General features: G+C 39.8%; 1 protein-coding gene across 1 annotated transcript in view; it reads right to left on the bottom strand.

The window, feature by feature from the left end:
* Positions 1-27,427, bottom strand: part of FBN1 (fibrillin 1) — a 249,299-nt gene that overhangs the window by 69,056 nt on the left and 152,816 nt on the right. Inside the window, exons 17-31 of the mRNA XM_044279629.1 lie at positions 24,971-25,123; positions 24,200-24,253; positions 21,305-21,430; positions 20,465-20,590; positions 14,753-14,872; positions 13,465-13,602; positions 11,852-11,902; positions 8,825-8,950; positions 8,007-8,231; positions 6,821-6,946; positions 6,611-6,739; positions 5,227-5,352; positions 3,785-3,910; positions 3,204-3,326; positions 1,085-1,210 (exon numbers count right to left, since the gene is read on the bottom strand). Of these exons, the coding sequence (XP_044135564.1) occupies positions 1,085-1,210; positions 3,204-3,326; positions 3,785-3,910; positions 5,227-5,352; positions 6,611-6,739; positions 6,821-6,946; positions 8,007-8,231; positions 8,825-8,950; positions 11,852-11,902; positions 13,465-13,602; positions 14,753-14,872; positions 20,465-20,590; positions 21,305-21,430; positions 24,200-24,253; positions 24,971-25,123 (1,875 nt within the window). The remainder of the gene's footprint in view (positions 1-1,084; positions 1,211-3,203; positions 3,327-3,784; positions 3,911-5,226; positions 5,353-6,610; positions 6,740-6,820; positions 6,947-8,006; positions 8,232-8,824; positions 8,951-11,851; positions 11,903-13,464; positions 13,603-14,752; positions 14,873-20,464; positions 20,591-21,304; positions 21,431-24,199; positions 24,254-24,970; positions 25,124-27,427) is intronic.

Below are 27,427 nucleotides of genomic sequence, written 5' to 3'. Positions count from 1 at the left end.
GTATGCTCCATTAATTTCTATGGAGTTCTGAGAACAGCCAAGCAAGTGTGCATCTTGGGAGTCGTAGTTTTACCACAGCTGGAGTGCCGGAGGTTAGCCATCACAGTTCTAAGGTGTATACTATTTTATTAATAAGCAGTTCAATGGTGATGGCACTACTGTATGTAGAAAAGTAACGCGTTCTTTCAACTTTGTTTTCAATAGAAATCAACAGAGCTGGAACACAACTGCGTGAAATGAAATATGAATGGAGACACAGTGTTTTACCAACACATGAACAGTAAAAAAGACAGTTCTTCTACAGAACGCTTTAAAGGAACACCAAACCTAGCAATGAAGGATATAAGTAGACAATACGCCTGTTTGTCTGGCCACAGGATTTTCTGTATGATCCTGAAACAGTCTTGAAACAGTCAGGATTAATCTCCTGATGATCTGTTACATTTTCAGCTGAGTGAATGAGGGAGTAGGCAGACATGGCAAAGAAGGGAGGCTCCTGCTCCAGCCACTTGTCAGTCAGTAGCAGGAAGGGAGACATGGCTGATCTCCAGGGACATGCAGAGAAGTTTTCTTTATATATTTCTTGGTTTTTAATTGTAATATGACACAAAATAGGATAAATGGAGAGGGGGAGATCAAGGGAGGAATTACTGTGATTTTTATCTTGCATTTTCTATGTTTAGTGTCCCTTTAAGTGAACTAAGCACAATTAAGCTAAGAAGCAACGTATACAACATTTGATAGGCATAACTTACAGCCATCTGGTATAACCTTAGGGATAGATGTAATACAAGCTGAGGAAACATGCTGCATGTGGTATACATGTTTCCTAAATAACATCCTAATTGCACAATTGGTACCCAGCAAGACAATATCTACGTCAGTGGGAGTATTTTTAAAATGGAATATTCAATTCCAAAAGTACTAATAAATGAGTATACAATGGAAAACAGTTTCATTATATGTGACCAAACAATTTACAGACACCATGCTGAAAACAGTCAACATGCTAGCAAACATAGGACATTTTGTAGCCACACAGCAGCCGCAAATCATTCTGTAAAAACATATGAAACTGACTGACCTAGACAACTTTTCATATCAATGGATGACATGTAACCATCATAGCAAAGGCAGCGGTACTCTCCAGGTATGTTCGTGCACTGGCCTCCATCGCAGATGTTTGGATTCGATTCACACTCATCAATGTCTAGATAGAATCAAAATGAAAAGAAGCTGTTATGACATGCTAGAATCTCGCATCACATATTGAAACTTTGTACACTGATGTCTATAACGGCATCAGTTATTTACAATCAATGGTTTCATGAAAAGCTTAGGTTACAAAGTGACAAGGTGTCGCTGGCAAGTCACAATTAAATCCAACCATATCGGATACTTTGTAGCACACATACTAGAGAATGAGTGGGTTCAAAAGTAATAAATTGAATCTGGACTAAATTTTCCAGAAAGACTAAATTAGGGTCATTTAGTTCAGAAAAAAGATGGCTAAGGGGTGATAACTATGTCAAGACTGTGACCCTGACAGGCGGACATCCTCCATGTGTACAGGAAAGAAGGTTTCTACTGTACATCACCATAGAAGAGGATTCTTTACTGTAAGAACAGTGAGACTATGAAACTCTCTGCTAGAGATCTAAGGAGGTATTCTCATTCCATGATTTGGAATTGGGACAATTTTTTTTTTTTTACAAAAAAATAAGGCTTCTACCTCAAGTTGTTGAGTTTTTTTGTGCCCCTCTGGATCAAAATGGAATGGAAAGTGTAGATAAGGTGAAAAAGGGAATTGCAGTTCCCTACTATAAAATCTGTTACCTTATGACTGGTGCCCATGTATTGTATTTATTTTATTGCTCCTATCTTCTGTTTTGGGCAGAGGTCATTTGACCATGTCCATGCAGCTCTTTCTTATTTCCTGTGATGTTACGTCCATGGACATGTCAAAGGAGCAAAAGGGAGTTTTTATGTAACTAGCTGGGTGATGTTAGGTGCTGTGCTGTGGCAGACAAAGGTGAAGTGCATCATGGGTTTGGTTGGATACAGCAACCAGAGTGATTTGTTTATATGATTAAAATGTGTCAGAAGAGTCCAAATGGAAAAAAAAGAATGGGGAGGATGAATGCTGCCATTTTCACATCGCTAACGCTGATATATCGCTGTAGGAGGGTCTGAAGGCCGTCAACTCGCGTCAGGGCCCGGTGCAGTCACTGTATTCTTACATTGGGCCCTGCCGCTAACAGCAGTATACATATCTAAACACTAATCCTTAACCTACAGAAAATTTAAAGCAGCGCTATCCTGTTTGTTTACTACTTACAATCAAGCTCCGGTAACAGGCAGAGCGGGCGTAACGTCACTCACTCATGTCACGCGCCTGTTCCTCCCACTTTATAAATGAAGCAGGCGGAGCAGGCGCGTCAAGTGAGTGAGTGACGTTACGCTGCTGCCCGCTCTGCCTGTTACCAGAGCTTGATTGTAAGCAGTAAACAAACAGGATAGCGCTGCTTTTAAGTTACTGGAGGCTAAGGATTACTGTTTAGATATGTATACTGCTGTGAGCAGCGGGGCCCAGTGTATTGGGGACACTGTAATGGGGGGGATCTGTGGATGACACATATAGTATAAGATGCTATATAGTGTCATCCACAGATCCCCCCATAGCAGTGTCATCCACAGATCCCCCTCCCTATAACAGTGCCATCCACAGATCCCCCCTCTATAACAGTGTAATCCACAGATCCCCCCATAACAGTGCCATCTAATAGTGTCATCCACAGACCACCTTTAGGTAAAAACCCACCAAAAGCACACCTTTTGGTTAAAAATGTATTTTTCTTATTTTCATCCTCAAAAAAATAGTTGCGCCTTATGGGCAGGTGCATCTTATAGGGCGAAAAAAGTATGCTAAAAGTTATGTTTATTTTGCTCCTTTCACCATAGACTATAATTTCAGGATATATATAAATGTTATCTTCTTTTATATGAAGTTAGACCTAACTTCAGCATCCCTTTCCAAGTAGAGAAAAGGGCTGTCACTATTCACACAATACATTTAGTTCTAGTAAAGGCTACTTGGGTTATTTTACCTACAAATGTCAATTCAATATCAGTGTCACTCTCAAATAATACACATTTTTATGATTTTCCGTCATGCCATACTCTGCAATAGGCAGAAGACTTACCGGTACAGGTTCTTTGATCTGGCATTAACGCATAACCTTCTAAGCAGCTGCACTCATAACTTCCTTCGGAGTTGGTACAGTTGGAGTCACATCCACCATTGTAATGTTCACACTCATCAATATCTGAAAAACAAATAGGTATCATACTTATATGAAAGGGTAAAATGTTGCATACAAGAAGTTCTTCGGCAGACGTTTGGAGAATGACCATTACTATTATGCCCTTTGCCAAATCCTGTATGGCAGATACTCAGAGACTTTGCAGCTTTATACTATGGAGCCATAGTGATACATATGGCACTATACTGACCTATGGAAGCAATGTTTTGAGGGGAAAATATCTCTGTAGTGGCGAATTACATTTTTGACAGATTTATATGAAAGAAAATAAATCTTTGTTATATGAAATCAAAGGCACATGAAGGTATGGTAGGAATGCAATCGGAGAAAACAGGAGCCACATTACAGCTATACTCAACTATGCAGTTGTGGAGCAACATAATATGGTCATTTGGGCTCAGACATAATACTACAATATATGCAGTACATTTGAGATAAATCAACTAAAAACAACCACTTACCAACACAGGAGAGTTTATCAGGGGAAGGTTGGTATCCCACATCACATGCACACTGGTATCGTCCAATCAAATTTACACATCGACCATTTCTGCACAGATCAGTGCTGAGCCCGCACTCATTGATATCTAGGGAGAAGATGGAATATTCCCATCAGAAACAAAGTGGATATAACTTCTTGGGCAGACATAAATGCCTGGAGCTAATAATGGCATGATTCAAAACACACAGGATTCATGATCTATCATTGCTGGAAAGTATCTGGTAGAAGGATTTTATTACTGTAACAATATAGGTCCTGGGGCAATGGTCCTATAATTATGTGGTATGGCCCTGTCAAAACAAAAAACCTTTTTGGAATTGTACTTCTATAAAAGAAATGTACCTCATCCCAAAATCAATAACTGCAGAACTGAGGAGCATATTAATACTTTCCACCTGCACCTCTACACCTTTCACTTCACAGGAGGTAGATGTCTTGGTATATGGTGCCAACTGTAGTTCTGTGTGATTTTGGAATGTGGTGTTTTGGGGCACACAATAAACTTCTTATAGGACCCCAAGTGTTAGTTTGCCATCTCTTGTAAACATACTGTAAGCGTCAGTATGTCATTACTTTAAGATTTCAAGCATCTGTTGAAGATGAAAATGTGTTCGAACTTAGACCCTAAGAATCAGTGCAATCCTTTCTGGATATTGAAGGGGAATTTATGTACTCGTTTATGCATAAAACTGGATGTCTTCCACACATAAAAATGGACGGAACTAGGTTCAGTTGAAGTGTCACTTGGGTGTTACAGGCACTGCAAGCACTAAAATTGACCCAGTATGATAGAGTCTATGGGTGTATTCAGACTAATGAGGTATTCCTTGCCAAGATGAATTCAATGCAGAACAGAGCAAATGATATTCTAGGTACAGAATGGTTGACCTGCAGGTTTTTTTTTTCATCCAGGAATAAATTATATACTGTATCATTTTTGTAGATTCTACTGTTCACACACATACACTTATATGGATATTTCCTGGCTTTTCAATAACATTAACAAGTTGATTGCCTTGAATAGCATACTTATACAAATGCATATATGATGGCAAAGGAAAGTTCATTTAGGCTACTTTCACATTTGTGGCACAGCTATCCATAGGCTGTTCAGGGATCGAATGACATTGCGTACAGAGGTTTTTGTCTGGCTGAATCCCAGCATATCTGCTGGATTCCATTATAGTCAATGAGGCCGGTTGCCATTCCGGTAACATCCAGCCATCTCCAAATACGGAGAACTCCAGCAGGCTGCTCTCTACCGGAACAGCCCGCTGGAGAGCTGTGCCGCAAGGGTGAAAGTAGCCTTACCTTGCATTTACAAGTATTTTGGTAACATTACATCATTTATGACAACATGCCCTGGAGCTACATCAAAACAGTTTCTTAAGGACAACATACCAAGGCAAGCAGAGCTATCAGGTGCCACTTCATGTCCAGGAGGGCATTCACATTTAAAACTTCCCTCTGTGTTCAGGCAGAAGCCACCACGACACAACAGTGGGTTCCTTTCACACTCATCAATATCTGGAATATAGAAAAATATCATCTTGGTTAATTGAAGCCACATATTTAATAAAGGATAGAAAATATGTTCTTTAAACTAACTGGTAAAGAGGTCTGTAATAATAAATTACTGTAAAATGAAATTTTATTTATAGGATAATTTAGATTAAGGCAGAGCCTAGTGAACAATAAAAAAAATATTTTAAAATTTCCTAATGCCAACTAACTGACTAGAACATTGGGCTCCATCTCTGCCAATGAGCATATTTGGTGATCCCTCTTAGACAACTGCTTAACTCTTTAAAGGGGTCACAATTTTATATATATAGCTCGATGACTGGCACTCTGCAAGGTTAATAAACTGGTGCCTCTTAACTATTTGATACTCCTCTTTGGGCAGCCATACAACATTCTATAGCTGTTGGACAAATGATCGTTCAGCCGACAGCTATCTCCCCAGACTCCCTCCCAGCTTCCCCATACATATATACTTTCGGCTTGGTCTAATATGTATATGTATTCTATGGGGAGAGCAAAGAAAGCCACTGCAGACACTTCTGGCAGCAGTTTAGCTCCCTGGAGAACAAAAGTATTGGGCGAAAATATTCACTTTGCCTAATCCTTCTCTCCCCAACCTCATCCGTTGGGGGAAAGTTGGGAGTTTCCTACAAAGATTCGACTGTCAGCCGAACATTAGACTGGGGGCCTTAACTTTTTATATATAGTATTGAAAATTGTCTCTGAAGTGCTGATTCCACAACGGTAGATATGTCATAGATTATAAAGATATTTTTTTTCAAAGGGAACCTGTCATGTTTACCAAGATATCTTACATGCCAGCATTGTGTTATAGAGCAGGAGGAGCAGAGTAGATTAAAATATAGTTTTATGGGAAACTATTCAGTATAACTTGCATTTCATTCATTTAAACCTGCTCATTCTGGGCTTAGGAGTCCCAGTCCTACTGTGATTGACAGTCTCCTCTGTATGTACATCTGTATTTTGAAGGCTGTCAATCACTGAGTAGGACCACCCGCTGGACTCCTAAGCCCAGAATGAGCAGACATTTCAGTCAATAAGTTAAAAGTTATACTAAATCTTTGTACACAAAATTATATATCAATATGCTCAGCTCCTCCTGTTTATAACATGCTACTGGTAGATTGGACATCATTTTCATGGTGAAAGGTTCCCTTTAACAAGAATGCTAGTTTGGGTACACATGAAAAATATTTCCCAAGAAATGTACAATTTCACATTTCTCATGAGCATCACTCACCCATACAGTTCTTCATCATCATGAAACCACTTTCATAGCCTTCGAAGCAGTCACACTCAAAGTCTCCCGGAGTGTTAATGCATATTCCTTGTCCACAAACATCAGGGGATATTCTGCATTCATCAATATCTGCAAAGATGAGAGTGGTTAAATTATTATATGTCCTCCATAACTCTGAAGAACCATGATGTTGTAGAAATTATCACTTGCCTGTGCAGTTTCTTTCCTCAGCGTCTAGGGCAAAACCGTTGTCACACCGACACTTGAAGCTACCGATAGTGTTTCTGCATCTACCATACTTGCAAAGACTTGAAATCATTTTACATTCATTGATGTCTAGAAGGGAAGACAAGAATAGTCTGTTACTCTTAAAAGGGGCCATGCTGGACTACAGGAGGCCTGGAGGACTACAGCACAAGGAAAAACTGAGAAGACAACATAAAGCAAAACCCGGGCTGGAGCTTTCAGGAATGTCCTGCCACAAAGACTGCAATGATCATAAACTGATGGCACATTTTAGCAATATGGCATCAGTGTAAAAATATGCCTTCCTAGAGGGGAACAAACCATAAAAGTCCTTCCATGGTAAATGTATTACTTACAATAAATGTACAGTAGCTTTTCACGTCAGCTAACAGATAAAGTTAAAGAGGTATTCTGCTTTTGTGGTATTGATGACCTATCTTCACGATAGGTCATCAATTTCAGATTGGTGGAGGTCCGACTCTCAGCACCCTTTTCGATCAGCTGTTTGAAGGGGCCTCAGTGCTAGTGTGAGAGCTGTGTTCTCTTCAATGTGTACCTGCATGCTATCTACATTGTAGTGAAGGTGCAGTATAATTACATATATTCGTCCCTTTCAAGTGTAATTACACTGCACCACCACTACAATGTAGACCATATGCCGGTAAATATTGAAGAGAAAGCAGCTTTCGTACTTGCACTGCACCCCCTTCGAACAGCTAATCGTGGGTGAGCTGAGAGTTAGACCCCCACTGATATGATAATGATAACCTATCCTGAGGATAGGTCATCAATATCACAAGCAAATAGCATTTATTATATAGAGAAAGTTAACACAAAGCACTTACTACTGTATTGTGATAGCCCATATAACCTCCTTAACTGGCTTCATTCATTTTTCCATCACATTATACACTGCTCGTTTCTATGGTTACGACCACCTTGCAATTCATCAGCGGTGGCCGTGCTTGCACACTATAGGGAAAAGCACCAGCCTATGTGCGCTGCCATGGCAGGACTGAAATGTCAATTTTTTCCTTTAACATTTTGCAGCATATAGCCCTTGTTTTATGGGGTTAGAGACTTTTTAACTGAAGCATAACCTTTGAAGTTAAATAAGTTTGCTTTGAAGTTTGGTTATATTTTCCTTTACCTTTAGAGAATGTTTTTCCTGGTGTAATCTCTTTAGTGGCAAAGCCAGGGCCTCTTGGGCAAAGGATCTCAAACTCTGGTGTTCCTTGAGGTGGACACTCTTCACAGTCAGGACCCCATGCAGCCCCAATAGAGCAGCAGCAGGCATCCATCCTATGGCGGCCAGAAATTGCGGCAGAACACTCCTCATCCTCATGCTTCAAGTAGCAGGTCTCCACACGAATGTCTGAGGTAAGGAATAAAAATAAAATGAATAAAATGTTCTTAACCTTACATTCAACTCTATTCTGTACGCCTTTCAATGTCACGTATTACAACGACTAAATGCTCTTCTTTAATAAGATGAGGGGTAGAAATCAATTTTACAAAGAGAGGACCTACTGTCATCAAAAACATGCTGTTGGCTTGTTCATGACTGTAGCAGGATTTCTTGATGCAGTTTATACGATTATATCATCATTATGCAATTGGTTGGGGTCCAATTTCAAACACCCCTGCAGTTCAGCGGATGCCAGACCCTCGCCAATCAGATAGTGATGGCCGATCCTAAGGATTAGCCATCCTTTTAAAAAGGCTAAGCAACCTCTTTAATTGTTATTCATAATAATTTAGCATTTACTTTTCAACAATTTCCAAAACCATCTGGGATTTGCTGAAATTGTAAACTGGATTGTTGAAAAGCAATCTTTCAATAAAAGCAGTAAAAGAACATTTTTAGGTTAATATCACTGTTATGCAAAATTCATCTGGGAATGTTTGGAAAGAGTTGCAATAAACATTTCTGTATGTAAGTATTCTGCAAAGTCTGTGATATTATACCAATGCATGTGCGTCCAGAAGCATCAACCTTCATTCCAGGGGGGCATTCACAGATAAAGGACCCGATTGTGTTTCTGCAATTGGCATTGGTGCATATTCCGGGAAATACCTCACATTCATTAACATCTGCAACCAGAACAAATGAATGTTGCATTAAGAAGAGAGCACAAATAACACATTAATCATACAATACTTAAGGAGGGTGTGGAGCAATTCCCAACTGTACACAGCTCTTTTACAGTGAGTCTGGAAGGTTGAAGGAAACATCTGAAATTTAAGGGAAGCCAATAGAAAGACATAAAACAATGCAAACATAGATTCAGTTTAAATGCCTTTATACCAAGCACAAGAGAATGTAGAAGCAAGATATACAATCTCTCTGGCAGGATCATGAGTAATGGATCATTGCCACTACTCTATATTTTATAGACCTCTAATGTGAATGGTCAGCATTTCATGAAAATATGCCCTACTCTTAACGACTTAAAGTTGGTCACTTGCTCAGCTACCTCTATACTAGAATTTTGGGATCTCAATAAAATTGAAAATACAGCCACGAAATAAAAAGCTAAAGAGATTGTAGGATGGAAAAGAAATGAATAATATATTTTTGCCTTTCTGAATGGCATAACTGATGCAAGTCAGTTATGCTTTCCTTTCTGTACAGTAGACAACAGAGATGACACTGGAAGTGTTGTTCTATCCTTTTCTGTTAAATGGGTTTTCAAGTGCAACAGAAATTTGTGGCAGCAGGATCAATAACATTTAGGCTTAACAACATAAAAGAAATTACACTCATATCCACCAATTCCCTACTGCTGTCTTTCCCATCCTGATGAGGTCCCCACTGGTCTCTGCTTTCTTCTACAATCTTGACACAAATGAAAAATGGCTCCAGTGGCTGGTGGAGGGGACATTTCTTAAGAGTCGAGAAGGAAGTAGAGAGCAGCGGGCACCCGATCAGTATTGGAACAGCAGCGGCAGGGGATCAGGGAATCTTGCTGACAAGCCACTCTGAGCTGCTGCCATCAATGTTTGTAGGAAAACTCCTTTAAAGGGTTTCTGTCAAGGGTTATGTCAGCAGAACATAACTATATTAGTGCCATCTCACTGCCTAAAGCCTTTGAGAAAAACAAACTTTTAAAATATGCTAATTAGCCTCTAGGAGCGGGGGGGGGGGGGGGGGGAGTTGCACCTGCTCCTAGAGTTTCCATTTGCCCACCTCTTTTCACGCCCTTCTTCTCTTGATTGACAGGGCCAGGCAGCGCTGCTCTTCTCCCACCGGCCGTGTCTGCAATGTAAATCTTGCCCCGTTCAGTATTCGTCACAGGCGCAGTGAGGAAACCGAGCGTCCTTCCCTCACTGCACCTTCAGTAAATACTGAACGGCGCGAGATTTACACTGCAGACACGGCCAGCGGGAGGAGAGCAGCGCTGCCTGGCCCTGTCAATCAAGAGAAGGGCGTGAAAAGAGGTAGGCAAACTGAGCCTCTAGGAGGCTAATTAGCATATTATCAAAGTTGTTTTTTCTCAATAAAGGCTTTAGGCAGTGAGATGGCACTAATACAGTTATGTTCAGCTGACATCAGCACATCGCTAATGTCAGCCAGCTTAATACCCATTTTTCAGGTGACAGAAACTCATTAAGGAAACACTCTTCTCAACCCTGATACACTGGGGCAGATTTACTTATCCTGTCTAATAGTTAAACACTGTAAATCAGACTAGACCAAGACTAAAGAGGCCCCAGATTTATCACAGTGGCTGATACTGGATGATAAATTTGGTGTTCTTTGGATCCACCACCTCAGACCCTGCACTAAGCCCAAAACTGTGTATACATTTTGCCTTGTGAATTTCTTTAAAATAATGGAAGCTAGGGGGTCGTCATTTTCATTATTTATTACAAAGCTCTCTATTTAAAAAGGCTTGAATGATGTACAGTACTATGTTAATGCAAGTGGAAATGGAGGTTAATAGCAACTACTGTATATACAACTAGACATCCTGTAGCACCTAGGCACTATATAAAACCTAATAAAAAATTGTATATGCTCTTCTTTTAATATGAAAAAAAATGGAGACTAGGAAAATAAATCACATGACAATGCCTATATAAAGGTCTCCTTATGTACAAATGTCAAGTGTCAGTACCTGGATGGAATAAAAGATTTGTTATCTCCTGATATGTAACTAGGAGTAGACACTTGGTTTGAATTACTACTGTAACAATTGGCTCTGAAATTATGTCTCTTGGATCTCACACAAGGTAAGTGTTGTTGCATGCAGATTTCCTAATTTTTAAGATTTATGTATATATTAATCAAGGGGGCAGCTAGGAGACAGCTGGCCAGGCATGTATCATGGGAGTTTCGGGGGGGCACTTTGCTTTGACTAGGGTATTTAGAGACAGGGCTAGGGTTAGTGAACTAAATTGCACTTAGGCTTATTTATCGAGTCATATACAACTATGCCCTGCAGCCTAAAGCATATGTGTCCCACATACAAAGTCCTGGGATTTCTTGCAGTTATGGATATAAAGATCCAGACAGTGAACATGATTACATAATTCTCATCTGGAAGGGGGCATTAACACATAGCTAACAATTCCAATTTTTGTATAGTTTTAATAAACAGTGGAGAAAATGAAGGGACCACCATTTTTATGACTGTTGACTTTGGCAAGATTATTCCAAGGCGTTTTCAGGTTTGTCATGGAGAACATAAGACACAATCATGTGCCAAAGTGTTGGGTCATGGGGAGTGAACTCTGTCGAGTACATAACAAGGGTCTTTGGAGACCTGACATCAGGGAAGAGCTGTGTTCTCCATGCGTCAGTGGAAGTATCTAGTTGTCCTTTATGCTGGCTCTTCCAAGATTTGGTCACCTTATGTTAAAGTCAAATAATAGGTTGAAGTCAAACACAGGCAGAAACAAGACTTAAGTAAAATGGAGTTGATAATTACTTTTGTTGAACTGTTTATTTATGTATAAAATGTTGGCCACTGCAAACAATTATATGTTTACCTTGACAAATATTGCCTTTGGTTCTGGCAAAACCTTTACCGCAGACATGATCTGTTGAAACAAAGAGATGAGTCTCAATTATTGTAGTTATTGTTAAAGTATGAATCTAATTCATATTAAATGTCTTGAAAGGCTGTTTATAGCTATTTTAAGGTAATCTCCAGTGTTTCTAGCATAATTTTTCCATGTGCCCCATGCTAATCTGTGGGTTTAGAGGTGGCTTCTGGAAAGTTAATATCCTTCCCCCTCTGGCAGCTGACATTATAGTCTCTTCTTACATCCTCTCTCGAAGAAGTTCTCTCAGCTCTATTGCCATGCTACTAGAGAGGCTCTGCTCTTTCCCTGACAGGCACAGCAAAGGATCCCTATGCAGAGACCTAGCTGTGGGGAGAATGACTGCACATACTAGTCCACCAGCATTCAGCTCGTTAGGTGGACCTGTTTATTGCTACAGTATACACTTTTAACTCCAGGTGGCACCATACTATTTAAGGGAATATCATAAGCTTCAATGGACAATTTTTTGTGATCTATGCAATATATGATGTTTAACGGTGGGACAACCCCTTTAAAGAGTTCATATTGTGAAATCCCAGAAAACTCATAAAATATTCCTTTCAACATCTTCCCATTACAGCTATTTTTCCATTTTACATCCTAACCTTCCAAGATCCATAACTTTTTAACTTTTGCATTGGCTTATTATTATTATTATTTTTAATATGGGGTTGTAATTTGTAATGGCTCAACTTAAAGGGTTTTTTCAGGATTATTAGTATTGATAGTCTATTCTCAGGTGCACTAACACCTGGGATCACAGACATCTGAAACTCCAGCCACTTAACCTCTTAAATGCCATGATGGTATTAGGTATGTAGTCTTTTAGTTTTTTTAACTCAAATATGATATACATTTATGCCAGTGTCTTCTGTTTAGGCAGCCCAGCCCTATGCTGGGAGTTGGTAACCTCACTTTACACGAGCAGGGACCAGCAAATCCTGGAAAACTGCACTGCTGCTGCCTGACTGGTCTGGAGTTCAGGCTGTGTGTGCTACCCTCCTGCTATGAACCAGATTTGTGGACTGTAAACCAGGAACAGCCTCTGGGCTCTGACACAGTGCCACTCAGCCTCAGACTATCAGGCAACCGCTGGACTGGGACCTTAGATTCTGCAGTTAAGATACACCACGAGGATTGAGGGCCAGTGCTGATTTATGTCAGCACAGTGCCATTGTCCAGGGGTTAACTGTGCTGCTTCTTGATTGGAGAAGGTCATAAAAATGAGTGACTTGACCTCTCTGCCTCATTCCTCCCCTTACATCTGTTCCATGTGGCTGCTGAAGCTGCACATAATATTATCTGCCTTTGGTCCATACACCCTTTCAGCTTTATGATGTAAATAAAATTCTAGAAATCTTAACTATTTATTCATATTATGGTACTTTGTACTGGCTACAGAGGACAAATGGTTGAAAATTATTAATGAAAACCTAAATGTTTGTTCAATCCAAAATAATTACAATGCAATACTAAAAATATGAATTCAAAGCTGTCCATAGACTCTATGAGTAGAAGACTAATTAAATGTGTTGGCTAATAACTGATTCCATTACCGACGTCACAAGGTTGACATGGACTTCCCCAAGCTACTCCTAACGTTGAACAACACTGAGACCTCAAAGTAGCTCCATTTATGTTTATTTCGCATCTTCCATTTACTATGTCTTTCCAGCATGTGCCCTTTAAGGTTTCTGGAGAAAAAAAATAATCACCATTACTTAAATAAAAGCTGCACTATAACATACAAGTAAGGTGTCCAGATACAGAAATCAGGGTTTGTTAAGACACTTAGCAGTCCTACAGGAAATACATTCAGCAATACTAGAACCAGACTCTGACCAGACTTACATTTCACTTCTATTTTAACAGGTAACTTAGGCAGGGTGCTGAATCTCCTTAAAGAGACTAGTCTTGTATGGAGACTTACTGGAAGTACTCCATGTTATGAAGACTTACTGGCAATGCTCCACTGGAAACAATCATGCAAAGAGGTATCTCCCAAGGAAGAGAACCATCTTGCCAGCACCACATCTTTACTTATAGGGAGCCACTTCCAAGAGGTGGTACTAGTGAGATGGTTCTCTTCCTTGGGACTGATGTTACAACTGACTGATGTAATAAACAAGCAACAGACTGATCAAACTATATATCAATTTTTGCAATTTTTCTAAACAGTGTGCAGGGTGTGAGCAGGAGGGGTTCTAGGCATGCGTAGTCTAACAAACTGAACAATACTTGTGCCAGAAAACAGCTCCTTGCCAGAGTAGATTCATTTTCTGGTGCAGAGAGCTTCTGAGAATTGCATCCCAATTATTAAGAGGCATGCACAGATTTTTGGTGCATCTAACACCTGTGTATTTTTTTTTTAATTACTTTATTGACTGGCATAAAAAAATGTCTTAAATAAACATAATTAATCCCCCCCCCCCCCCCAGTGTCTTTCAAAGAAGTTTTCGTCTGACCACCGTATGCTGCCCCTCAGCATTATCATTGCGCATTTGTTGAATGTACAGATGGAACGAGGTCATACAAATTTGACCAGTCTGTTCTGCGCAAAGCAGGTTGAATCTCTTTTACTGCTTTCTTCATGTCAAAATGGCAGACACACTCTAAGTCTCTTATGTATGGGTGTCACCTTTGACAACAGCTATGAGGAGTTCAGACAGTTTTGGGGACTTGGACTCATGGCTTAAGTTAGCACCAAAAACGTTCTAAGCCTCAGATATTTATCTAACCACCCATAAGACAGTATGGGAACATTAAAGAGGTTACATACCAATTAACACTTCAAATGTCTCACTACCAGATGACCATACTGTAGATAAGTCAATGTTTACTTACCAATACAGATTGTCCTAGTTGGATCCAATGTACTTCCAAAGGAACATTCACACACAAAGGACCCTGGGATATTCTTGCACAGACCATTTATGCAGGGGTTTGATTCACATTCATCAATATCTGAAATAGATATGTGGATTATTTCAAAACTGCATTCGATTCAAGCACATCACCAAAAACAATCTGCAAAATCACTGATGTTACAGATAACTGCCTCGCATCACATTAACTATATCCGCATCTATTGATTTATATGCATCATTAACTAGCTAATTTGTTACATATGTCGTATTCATGGAAGATGAACCTAGATGATATACATATATATAAAAGATATCCTAAGATTCCTAATTACATAAACAAGCAGATAAGTGATATCAACATCCATTCTAGAAATACATAATCCATTATATGGGTGTTGCACCCATAATTATCAGACATGCATCTAATGATAGCATATCTGTCACTATTAAAGATGAGCCAAGTTTTGAAAAATTTGATTTGTCAACTTTGCCGAAGTTCAACAAGAAATTCGATTCATTCCAAATTAATTCGTCACAAATTGCTATAAATCAGGTCTACCCAGGCCACTCTGCCTTACCCTGGGTTCACACCTGAGCGTTTCTGAGACGCGCGTTTTACGTGCGTATTTGTCGCGCGTTTTTATGCGCGTTTTTTGCAATAGTAAACGCGTGTTTGACGCGCGTTTGTGTGATTGACTGCAGTGTTGTCCAATGAGTCTATGGCCAAAACGCGCGACAAACGCCCCAAAAAAAGCTCAAGAACTTGTTTATGCGTCAGGCGTTTTACAGCGCGTTCAAACGTGCTGTAAAACGCTCAAGTGTGAACCAGGGCCATAGGGAAGCATTGGTTTTCACGTGTTGAGCGTTTTACAGCGCGTTTGAACGCGCTGTAAAACGCTCAGGTAGTGAACTTAGGGTTACCCTGGGTTCACACCTGAGCATTTCTGAGACGCGCGTTTTACGCGCGTATTTGTCGCGCGTTTTTATGCACTTTTTTTGCAATAGTAAACGCGCGTTTGTGTGATTGACTGCAGTGTTGTCCAATGAGTCTATGGGCCAAAATGCGCGACAAACGCCCCCAAAAAAGCTCAAGAACTTGTTTATGCGTCGGGCGTTTTACAGCGCGTTCAAACGCGCTGTAAAACGCTCAAGTGTGAACTAGGGCCATAGGGAAGCATTGGTTTTCACGTGTTGAGCGTTTTACAGTGCGTTTGAACGCGCTGTAAAACGATCAGGTGCGAACTTAGGGTAAGGGTATAACCACACAGAGCTGCTGTGCTGCGGGAAGTTTGTTGCCATGCTGCAGTGAAGAACCGCACTGTATAGTCGGTCTTCATTGTTAATGGCCATGCGGCACCTTTAATGCACCTTTAAACAGGGTCTGTTACTGGTATGGGGTTTGGCTGGTAAGGTGGGTGGACAATATGCATATTATTGCTGTTCTTGCCTGAAATCTCCTGCAGGTTATTTAACAGTAAACACAGAATATTAACCTCTTCAGGACATAGCCATTTTTCACCTAAAGGACCAGGCCAAATTTAGGAAATCTGACATGTGTCACTTTATGTGGTGATAACTTTGGAACACTTTTACTTATCCAAACCATTCTGAGATGACACTCTCGTGACACATTGTACTTCATGAAATCGGTAAATAAATATAAATTACCTTTATTTATTAAAAAAATCCTAAATTTACCAAAAATTTTGAAAATTTTTTAATTTTCTAAATTTGAATTTCTCTGCTTTTAAGGCAGATAGTGATACCTCACAAAATGTTTATTACTTTACATTTCCCATATGTCTACATTTATGTTGCCAACATTTTGTAGATGTAATTGAATTTTTTTTTAGGACGTTAGAAGGCTCAGAATTTTATCAGCAATTCTTAAGATTTTTAAGAAAATTTTCAAAACCATTTTTTTAAGGACCAGTTCAGTTTTGAAGTCACTTTTTGGGGCTTACATAGTAGAAACCACCCATACATGACCCTAACTTAGAAACTACACCCCTCAAGTTATTCGAAACTGATTTTACAAAGTTTGTTAAGCCTTTATGTATTCCACAAGAATTAAAGGAAAAAGGAGATGACATTTCTAAATTTAACTTTTTGGGCAGATTTTCCATTTTAATCAATTTTTTTCTGTAACATATCAAGGGTTAACAGTCAAACAAAACTCAAAATCTATTACCCGGATTCTGCGATTTACAGAAACACCCCATATGTGGTCATAAACTGCTGTAAGAGCACATGGCAGGGCATAGAAGAAAAGGAATGCCATATGGTTTTTGGAGGGCAGATTTTGCTGGACTGGTTTCTAGACACCATGTCTCATTTGAAGCCCCCCTGATGTACCCTACTGTAGAAGCTCCCAAAAAGTGAAACCCATTTTGGAAACTACGGGATAAGGTGACAGTTTTATTGATACTATTCTGGGTTATATATGATTTTTAATCGCTCTATATTATGTTTTTTGTTAGGCAAGGTTACCAAAAATGGCCATTCTGGTTCAGTTTTTATTTTTAGTTTTTTACAATGTTCATCTGACAGGTTAGATCATGTGCTATTTTTATAGAGCAGGTTGTTACGGATGCGATGATATCAAATTGGTCTACTTTCTTTGTTTGTTTATTTCAGTTTTACATAATAAAGCATTTTTGAAACAAAAAATCATGTTCTTGTGTCTCCATTTTCTGAAAGCTATATTTTTTTTATTTTTTGGCCTCTTTCACACGGGCGTCCTGGATTTGCTCCGGATGCGTCCTGGGTGCATAGCGGGAAACCTGAGAGAGTGCGCACACAATTTCAGTCAGTTTTGACAGCGATTGCGTTGCGTTGTTCAGTTTTTATCACGTGAGTGCAATGCATTTTGCACGCGCGTGATAAAAAACTGAATGTGGTACCCAGACCCGAACCTCTTCACTGAAGTTCGGGTTTGGGTTCGGTGTTGTGTAGATGTTATTATTTTCCCTTATAACATGTTATAAGGGAAAATAATAGCATTCTTAATACAGAATGCTTAGTAAAATGTTGCTTGAGGGGTTAAAAAATAAAACAAATTAACTCAACTCATCCACTTGATCGCGCAGCCGGCATCGTCTTCTTTCTTCTTCCTTGAGGACCTGCAAAAGGACCCTTGATGACGTAATTGCGCTCACCACATGGTGAGCGATGTGAGGTCAGCGCAGGTCCTGCTGAATGAAGATAAAAGATCCTTCTATCTTTATTCAGCAGGACCTGTGCTGACGTCACCGCGCTCACCACGTGGTGAGCGCGATTACATCATCAAAGGTCCTTTTGCAGGTCCTCAAAGAAGAAGAAAGAAGATGATGCCGGCTGTGCGATCAAGTGGATGAGGTGAGTAAATTTTTTTTATTTTTTAACCCCTCAAGCAACATTTTACTAAGAATTCTGTGTTAAGAATGCTATTATTTTCCTTTATGACCATGTTATAATGGAAAATAATACAGTAAATTGACTTTAATCAATTTACTAACATCAACTCCTAGCAACCATGCGTGAAAATCGCATTGCATCCGCACTTCCTTGCGGATGCTATGCGATTTTCACGCAGCCCTATTCATTTCGATGGGGCCTGCCTTGCGTGAAAAACGCTGAATATAGAACATGCTGCGATTTTCATGCAACGCACAAGTGATGCACGAAAATTACCGTTCATCTGTACAGCCCCATAAAAGTGAATGGGTCCGGATTCAGTGCGGGTGCAATGTGTTCACCTCACGCATTGCACCCACGTGGAATTCTCGCCCGTTTAATGGGTATTACACTTTTTGTAAGGTGACAAAAAATTGCTGTTTTGGCAGTTTTTATTTTATTTTTTATTGTGTTCACCTGAGTGGTTAGGTCATGTGATATTTTTATAGAGTTGGTTGTTACGGACGCGGCAATACCTAATATGTCTACTTTTTTCACTTAAAAAAAAATGTAGGGGCTCATTTTTTGCGGGATGAGGTGACGGTTTGATTGGTACTATTTAGGGATACATGCAACTTTTTTGATCACTTTAAATACCTTTTTTGGGGAAGTGAGGTGAGCAAAATTTCAATTCCATCATAGTTTTTCTTTTTTTTTATGGTGTTCACCGTGCGGGGAAAGTAACATGACCCTTTCATAGATTAGGTGATATCAAACATGTGTAGTGTATTTTATTTTTTCAATTTTTAATCAATTATAAATGTGCGGCTATAAGAAGAAATTTGATTTTTTTTATTTTTACTTTTTCTTTCTTTTTTTTGACCCAAACCCACTTGGTTCTTGAAGATCCAGTGGGTCTGATGCCTCTATAAAACACTGCGGTACACTATATAGTGTACCGCAGTGTATTGTGACTTTACACTTAGCCTGACCAGGCTCCTGCCTTTAGCAGCAGCCTGATCAGGCTTTTACCATGACAAGCCAGAAGCTTGCCCGATGGGAAGGGAGGGAGCCCCCTCCCTCTGTGAACCTGTCAAGAATCAGGTTGCTGCAACTCCCTCCCTGTTAACCCTTTTCATACAGCGGTCCCTATGAACCGCGGCATGGAAGGGGTTAAACGGCTGACATCGGTGCCAGCACCTATGTCGGCCGTTTCAAGCAGAGTGTCAGATGTATGCTGACACTCTGCTAACCGCTCGGCCATCCTGAAAATGGACCCACGGGGGGGATATTATTACTCACATTTTAGAAGGTTCTGATCCCCACAGTGACAGACGAGTATACACGTCAAATAGCACTAAGGGGTTAATCAGCTCTGGCATACCCACTTCTCCAACCCCAGCGCTCTACTGCCCTACAAGTGGGAGCCCTTCTTCTGCCATCTGATTTTCCTCCTTTTCCACATCTAATATCGATGAGAATATGTCATCAGGAACATCCAGCTCCTCCTCTCTCTGCATCTTGCTGACTTTTCTAGGACATGGAGACTTTGAAGAATGATTTGGAAAAAGTTAAGCCAGCAAAAGATGAGGATGGTCATCATTAAGACCTGGCCCTCCTAAGGGGCACAGACTGGATGGTATTGGTTGTCAGGCACACTGGCAGTGGAATAATAAAGGCTTCCATCTTATTGGTATTGAATTACATATCTTAGTTTATGGCTGATGTAGGAATAAATAAAACTGATGCTAAATAAGTCTCCCTGCACTCTACCTGCGCTCTCCCTCTCCAATATTCTTCTATTAATTGTTTTCAGCAACACTCTTCCTAGTGCATGAGCGCTTGCCATGTCTCTCTCTATGCTCAGATAACAGGACAATGGTCAAAACTGTGTGGGATGAAGGTTTTAGAAAGCTGTGACATCACAGGAGGATGGCTATCTGCAGATTGGCTGGTTGCATGGCATAATGGGTGATCTTGCGTTCCCAGGTTTGCCTCCTCTACACTTAGTTTTGCATTGTAACACGTACAGCTGCCATTTTAAGAAAACCCTGATTTGTTACCACAAAGTTTGAGGAAAGTCAAATTAGTTTTGAATCGAAGTTCTCCTAAACTTCAGACCAAATTCTGCTTTGAATGCTTCGTTTTGCTAGTCGTTATACCCAAGGACCCCCAACACATTATATGCAAAATCTATCATCTGTCCGTTCTACACTGATCAGGGACAATAGAGAATAATAAATGCTCAGCATTAGTAGCAGATACAGTGATACTTCATATTAGTAGTGCAGTACTTAAGTATCATATCTTTTACCTTCGCAAGTTTTTAGTTCAGGTTTGTAGACATATCCATTTAAGCAAGTGCAGGAGAAGCTTCCTGGAGTGTTCCGACATTGTCCATTGTCACAGAGTAGCCTGTTCAAGGCGCATTCATCAATATCTACAAAAGGATCATACACAGAAACCAACTGATCATTCAAGGGGACTGAAGACAAGTCTACATTTAATTATGTACTGATGGTGAGATAATACTACTCCAGATTACATATCACTGTCATCTACTCTCAAAGACATCTTATTTGTATTAGGTCACTACCATAACTGTTTTACATGCTTAAATGGCCATCTATGGATAGTTGATATGCTCTAGTTTAAAGCTACACCCAAATATCAGAGCAACCTAAGTACTCCTTGAGGGAAACAAGCATCATGATGGAATCCTCAAGATCATTTGCTCTTTTAGGAGATAAATGCTAGCAATGTCTGATATGTCTGGTGGGCTCCCAACTCTCCACCCAAAAATAATATAGAGGGAGGGTTTCTCCTGGGCAATGACACACCACTAGAGGTATCTTACAGTGTCTTTCTTCTCTCTCTCCCCAAGTTCATATGTGTACAAGTGAACCTGGAGAGATTGCTGACGGCTGAACAAGCAAACACTCGTTCTGCCAGCAGCTATTAAAGATGTATGGGTATCTTTAGATACAACAGATTCTTACATAGATTGATGGCAACCCAGGTCACATATCTTTTCTTAACCCAATGTTCCCAGTTACAAACTCTTTAGGCTTCAGCATCAGTGAAGTCAGCATCAGTGCTTAAACAAGAACACCATGAAGGAAATCACAAGAAATGACTAATCAAGAACATATACCAATGCAATTCTTTCCAGTATTGTCCACATCGTATCCAGAATTACAGATGCATTTGTATGTTCCACGGAGGTTTTCGCATATTCCATTTGGACAGATATCAGGATCCAGAGCACATTCATTGATATCTGAAAAAAAGTGGTACATTTTTTTATTCAACCCCTTACTGATACAGCCATTTTCCTTTTTTCATTTACATTTTTACTTATATATTATTTTTTAAACTTTGTTTGCACTTTTGTACATTTACATATTTTTATAATGCATTTTTATGTTTTAATTAACATAAGATCATTTAATAGCTCATACCATGAACTGCAATGTTTACCATTTCAATCTATGGGAAATCACTGCATTCCTATTACACCCTGCCACAGGGCTTGACAGGGACTTTACCATGGCAGACTTTACTATGGCAGATTTTGCTTCTGAAGGTGTCCTGGGGTAGAGCTGCATTGTGAAGTGGTCTCTGCATTGAGCTGCTTCCCAGACCCTTCCCTCTGCTCTAAGTGACAGCTATAGCATCTATCCAGGAGACCACTATAGCCACCATTCTGAGCAGAGAGGAGTTGTGAAGCAACTTAGTGCTGAGAGCACCTCAGTGAACTTACAACTCTGCAAAAGCAGATTTTGTCAGAAAACAATGTAATATTCTTACTAGTCCTGATGAGAAAAGATCCACAGAAGGTATGTTTTTCCTGCCCTCCCCAAACCCTATGTAGCACTGTCAGTAGTTTATCATGGTCAAAATTTGCTGACAAAGCCCCTTTCACGAGGTTTAGAAATATCCCGGCAACAGTTTTAGACTGTGGTCCATTGGGCACACAAGAATTAATTATTCTGGGGGCTTATTCACGCACAGGTCATGTCACCAGGAAAGACAAATATGTGATTTGCGAAATTAAATAATTTTCAAACCTCCTGGGCACTGTTGTGGCTGAGCCTGATTACTGTGTCCTAATCTGGGCAGACTGAAGGATTTCCCTGGACTTCTGTAGGCTAGTCCAAGCCTCGATGGAAAATATTCTAAGGAATTCACTCTTTCTTGCTAAAAGGTCTATTTTTTAATAAAGACCAAGTGAAAAAAATTATTTTTACCTCATAATGAGTACAATGCAATAATAAAAAATTGCCCCAAAGGAGTCCCTAGCTTTTAATCCTCAACCTAACATAATCCACTTTACGTATATGAGCTTTTTTTTTTTTAAACCCTCTTGCACATAAGGTTTACTAGTCCCATTGTGTTATGTTAAGTTCACATGTGCTTTTTTGTGTAATTTATGGCCCTAAATAATTGACATCTACTACACCCTCTGATTGACACATCTTCTAGTTGATGTATTACTTGTCTGGATTCCTGACTCTTTTGCTGGGTGCACTCCAGAACTTCTTTTAGTCCTCTTACTTTTTCAGTGTTTCTTGTTTCATTGTTATAAGCAGACATATTATTTCCTGCCCTAAGAAGTCTATTTATATACAAGATGTAGTTACACTGTTTTGCACCAAATGGATTCCATAATTTATCTGTTTTAATTACTTTTTTATGGGGTTTTTTTATGGCACAAAGATTATTTACGGAAAGGGGCTGGGAAAATAAGGGAGCAATAAGCAGAAATGGTTTTAATTAGCTGCCGTTATAACAAAGTTTCTGCGGTCAGGTTTGGAAGCCAAAACCAGAAGTAAATTCAAAAAAAGAGGAGAAGACTTATCTGTCCTTTATATTTTCTCTCCTTTTATGATCCAGTCCTGATTTTGGCTTACAAAACTGCATGCAGAAATCTGACTGTGTGCCCATACCCTTTGTCTTGAAGTATGACATGGAAAACAATCCACATCAGGATGCAAAATATGCATTTGCAGTTACACCTTATACATGTCCGATGGAACAAGCATCTTTGAGGTTTTGTCTATGGTTTCATTATCTGCTTTTTGTAAGGGGTTCCTATAATTTTAATGACAAGTATAGGATAATCTGTTTTGCCAGTCTCTCTATCAAAAATATGGAACCCCAAAACCTGACAGTTTCAATTAAAGGTTTATGAGATTCATCACACAGGCATTAAAATGCATTACATTCATGTGCAAGGAGCTTATATCTACTTCTCAACACTCTGTTTCACTGCCGTTACCAATTCAATAATCTCTTTAATTGCTATCACTAAATTAGTAAAACGCAGAAACTCCACTTTAAAGGCTATGTACACCGTAAAGGCAATTTTTTTATGATTGCATTTAACTTATTTTTGGCTAAAAATCATATTTTCAATTGGCCTTTATTAAAAATATTGAGCCATTCTGTCACAAAGGGTTAACTGTTTTTTTTAACTGTGTGACTGGTACTTTCACTTTGTGCCAGTCATCTAATAACCCTCATCTCTAAACTACTGAGAGGTCATAAACACTTATTTAAGCCAGATTCTTCTCAGTAACATAAGATTAACCCTTAACGAGTGTTTATAATGTCAGAGATAAGATGCCCATCTGCCCCCCAGATGACAAAAAAGACAGAAAATCCACATGCTGCTTCTAGAGCATCTCAGCTTTGCACACAAAAAAGGATTCAATATTTATAATAAAGGCCAACAGAAAAAATTATTTGTAGCTCAAAATGAGTACAATGCGATAGTAAATAAAAAAATTGCCCCCAAAAGTGTACATAGCCTTTCAGTAAAACAGTTTTACATTAAGGAAGAAGTGAACATTGGTTTTATAGGGTCAACTAAAAATACTGACATTCTCATACATAAAACTGCTTTTTTCAGATGATTGATGATTTTCCAACCATCCCATGCTTCTCCAGGGAAGACACCTGCAGATAGTAATCCTTATCCATTCCCATTCTGATCCACATACTTTAGGTGCACTTACTAGAATTTCAGAATACTAGTCATACATACCGTTTCCTACAGATGTCATTCCTGGGCCACTGCTGCATAATGCTTGATACTCATCTAGAAACACAGGAAATACCATTGTGGCCAGTTATTAATATCAAGAAAACAAACAAATGAACAGTATATCTCTGAAACAATATATTTATAAATAGCATATTAAAATGGGATTGTTAAGAAGGACATGCTCGTTTGCATGGGTCTGGTCATTCACTTTTACAATGGAAATAAATAACTACAATATGGTATTGTGTGCTATGCCAGGGGGCCAAGATATAAAACTGGGTAAAGCTGAGGGTGAGGATTTGATCATTTAGACTCTGCTTGCAAGGAGAAAACTATGACCTCCTGTTTCGTGCTGCTAGATAAGATGATTATTCTTGTTTGTAGGGGTTTCAGAAGGCAAAATGTGCTGGTGGGCAGTTTTGGGGTATATGTGTGGAAGATGTACTCAGTCACAGCTAAGTCTGTTCACATCTGACTGCAATAATTGCACAGAATGGAGGCTATTCTTGCGATCAAAACAATGAAAAGCGTGGTGGAAACTGATGGACCCCACTGTGTTAAGGGCTACGTCAGGTGCCATTGTGACCATATACGGTACATCACAGTCAGCACATCCAGCAGATGTAAACCGAGCCTAAGTGGTTTAATCATACTGATAGGTGGAAAGTTTTGGATAATAGTGCGAAATACTGGCATACTGGCATGAAAATTATAGTATACAACGAGTCAAATTCATGCATAACTTTACGGCCAAAAATCTGCTCCTCTTACCTGATGTTTTTGCAGGGCATGGTCGGCATGGTTCACCAAAAGCAAATTCTGTGTTGGCACAGCAGCACTCTGATTTTGTCACGGCATCCAGTAAAGGTCGCACACACTGACCCCTCTTGTAGCCACCATAACATGTGCTCCTCATGTGAGTATCTGTAATACAATGTATGTATAATACATTGATGCCAGACATGGATTCAAATGACGTTACAAAGCCTTCTCCAAGACTTTTGACTTACATTTTTACAGATTTTCTGATTTGGGCAGTAAGTTGCACAATTGCATTTTTTTTTGTTGCCTATTTGCTTCTCATTTAAAGGGGTTGTCCAAGAGGTAAAAAATAGAAGCCACAGTATTCATTCACCCTTTAAATCCTCCATAGCTCCATTGCAGTCGCACTGGTAGTCCTCCTTCAATCTTTATTTACATCAAGAGGACCACTGGAGTATTTGTGCTGGAGCAGTATGGGATTTAAGAGATGAAATTTGATTATTTTTTTTTTTTACTTTTGCTGCTGCAATTATTTTTACTCTTGGAAAACCCCTTTAAGGCACACTAAACTAGACATTTTGAAAAACTAAACAAACCTATAAAGCAGTAAGAGCCAAAGGTTTGCTGTGTTGGTTGAAATTGCCTCGTGAAATAGTGAAACCCTTGATTCCAGCCTAAATTTGCTTTTAAATCCTGTGGTTAGTTTTGTTAACCAGATTATATTTGCATATATTTTAGTTTTCTATACTGAAACTGACTTTTTCTTATGACCTTGACTTGCTTGGCTATAGTACAATCACAGTGTGGAAAGTAATGAGGTCACCGTGTAGCCATACTAAAAAAAATCTACCACCTACAGGTCTAGAATGTATTCATTCCGTTGTCTCCTTGAACATAAAGTAAGTACTGTAGAATGAAAACTATGCCTACCATCTACTCCTACCATGGATGAAGATTTCTATTCAGTTTTATTTATTAGGTATTCTTGTACATGTGCTTGTTAATAGAAATTGATCATCTGCCAAACACGTATCAACAACTCAGTTTAGAAAAGCATGTTGGCATGGTTGAGAGGTCCTACTGTTGTTTGATCCACAAACATAAATGGGGGAAAATGTGATTTTGACTGAAATGTTGGTGTCGAATGAAATGGGGGGGGGGGGGGGCAGAAACTTCCAGTCTTAGGGGATTTTCCTACATAACAATCTCTTCAGTTTACATAAAATGATTCACGACTAACATCTGAGTGCACCAGCTCTGTTACTGAAAAGGTCTATGGAGGAGGGTCAAGACAAGGAACATCTGAATCCACGCTACAATGGACCTTGAAGTGGATCGGCTACTGCATGGCCACCACTACTGCCAGTAAAAAAACAAAAAACAGGAGAAGGCTATAGAAGAAAAATGTTCATCTAAATGTGACATCTGAAAATTAAAAAAATGCATGGCCTGATGAATCTCGATTTCTGCTATAACAAGCAGATGATCATGACACCCATGAGGTGGAGCATTGCTTAGAGCAGTGGTGCCCAACCATTTCTCGTCTGAGGGCCGCACTAGACTTGGTATAAATTTCGCGGGCCAGAACCAGGTAGCGTTGCTAGAAAGAAATGCAAACACTGTGAGGGCCACATGTGAGAATTACTACTGTGAAAAGGGCACATATCTAGCCATTATTACTGTGAGGGGCACATGTAAGCATTACTGCTGTGAAGAGGGCACATGTAAGCATTACTACTGTGAAAAGGGCACATATCTGGCCATTTTTACTGTGAGGGGCACATGTAAGCATTACTGCTGTGAAGAGGGCACATATCTGGCCATTATTACTGTGAGGGGGCACATGTAAGCATTACTGCTGTGAAGAGGGCACATGTAAGCATTACTGCTGTGAAGAGGGCACATGTCTGGCCATTATTACTGTGAGGGGGCACGTGTGAGCATTACTGCTGTGAAAAGGGCACATATCTGGCCATTATTACTGTGAGGGGCACATGTAAGCATTACTGCTGTGAAAAGGGCACATATCTGGCCATTATTACTGTGAGGGGCACATGTAAGCATTACTGCTGTGAAGAGGGCACATGTCTGGCCATTTTTATTGTGAGGGGGCACGTGTGAGCATTACTGCTGTGAAGAGGGCACATATCTGGCCATTATTACTGTGAGGGGGCATGTGATGTATTTATGTGTATGATGTATGTAGTGCAGTATGTGATGATCACACCCTGCTCTACATACATTACACACATCGATACATTACACTCTGCGCTGTCACCTTCTTTTGCAGGTCCATCTTGATGTCTGGGCTGTAGGCTTCAGCTCCTCAGCTGCCATGCTTCTCGGGGTCCTTGTGCAGCGCGCCTAGCGCTCTTTGTTTCAGCCACCCCCGGGAGCCAGACGCTCCTCTTTTCAGCTCCCGCCGGCTTCCCCTACTGCAGGGCGCTGTATCACTCTGGAGCCCGC

This window comes from Bufo gargarizans, chromosome 2 (assembly GCF_014858855.1).
Source record: "Bufo gargarizans isolate SCDJY-AF-19 chromosome 2, ASM1485885v1, whole genome shotgun sequence".
NCBI lineage: Eukaryota > Metazoa > Chordata > Amphibia > Anura > Bufonidae > Bufo > Bufo gargarizans.
Note: the sequence above shows the minus strand (reverse complement) of the source record. Positions and strands in the feature narration are given on the sequence as shown.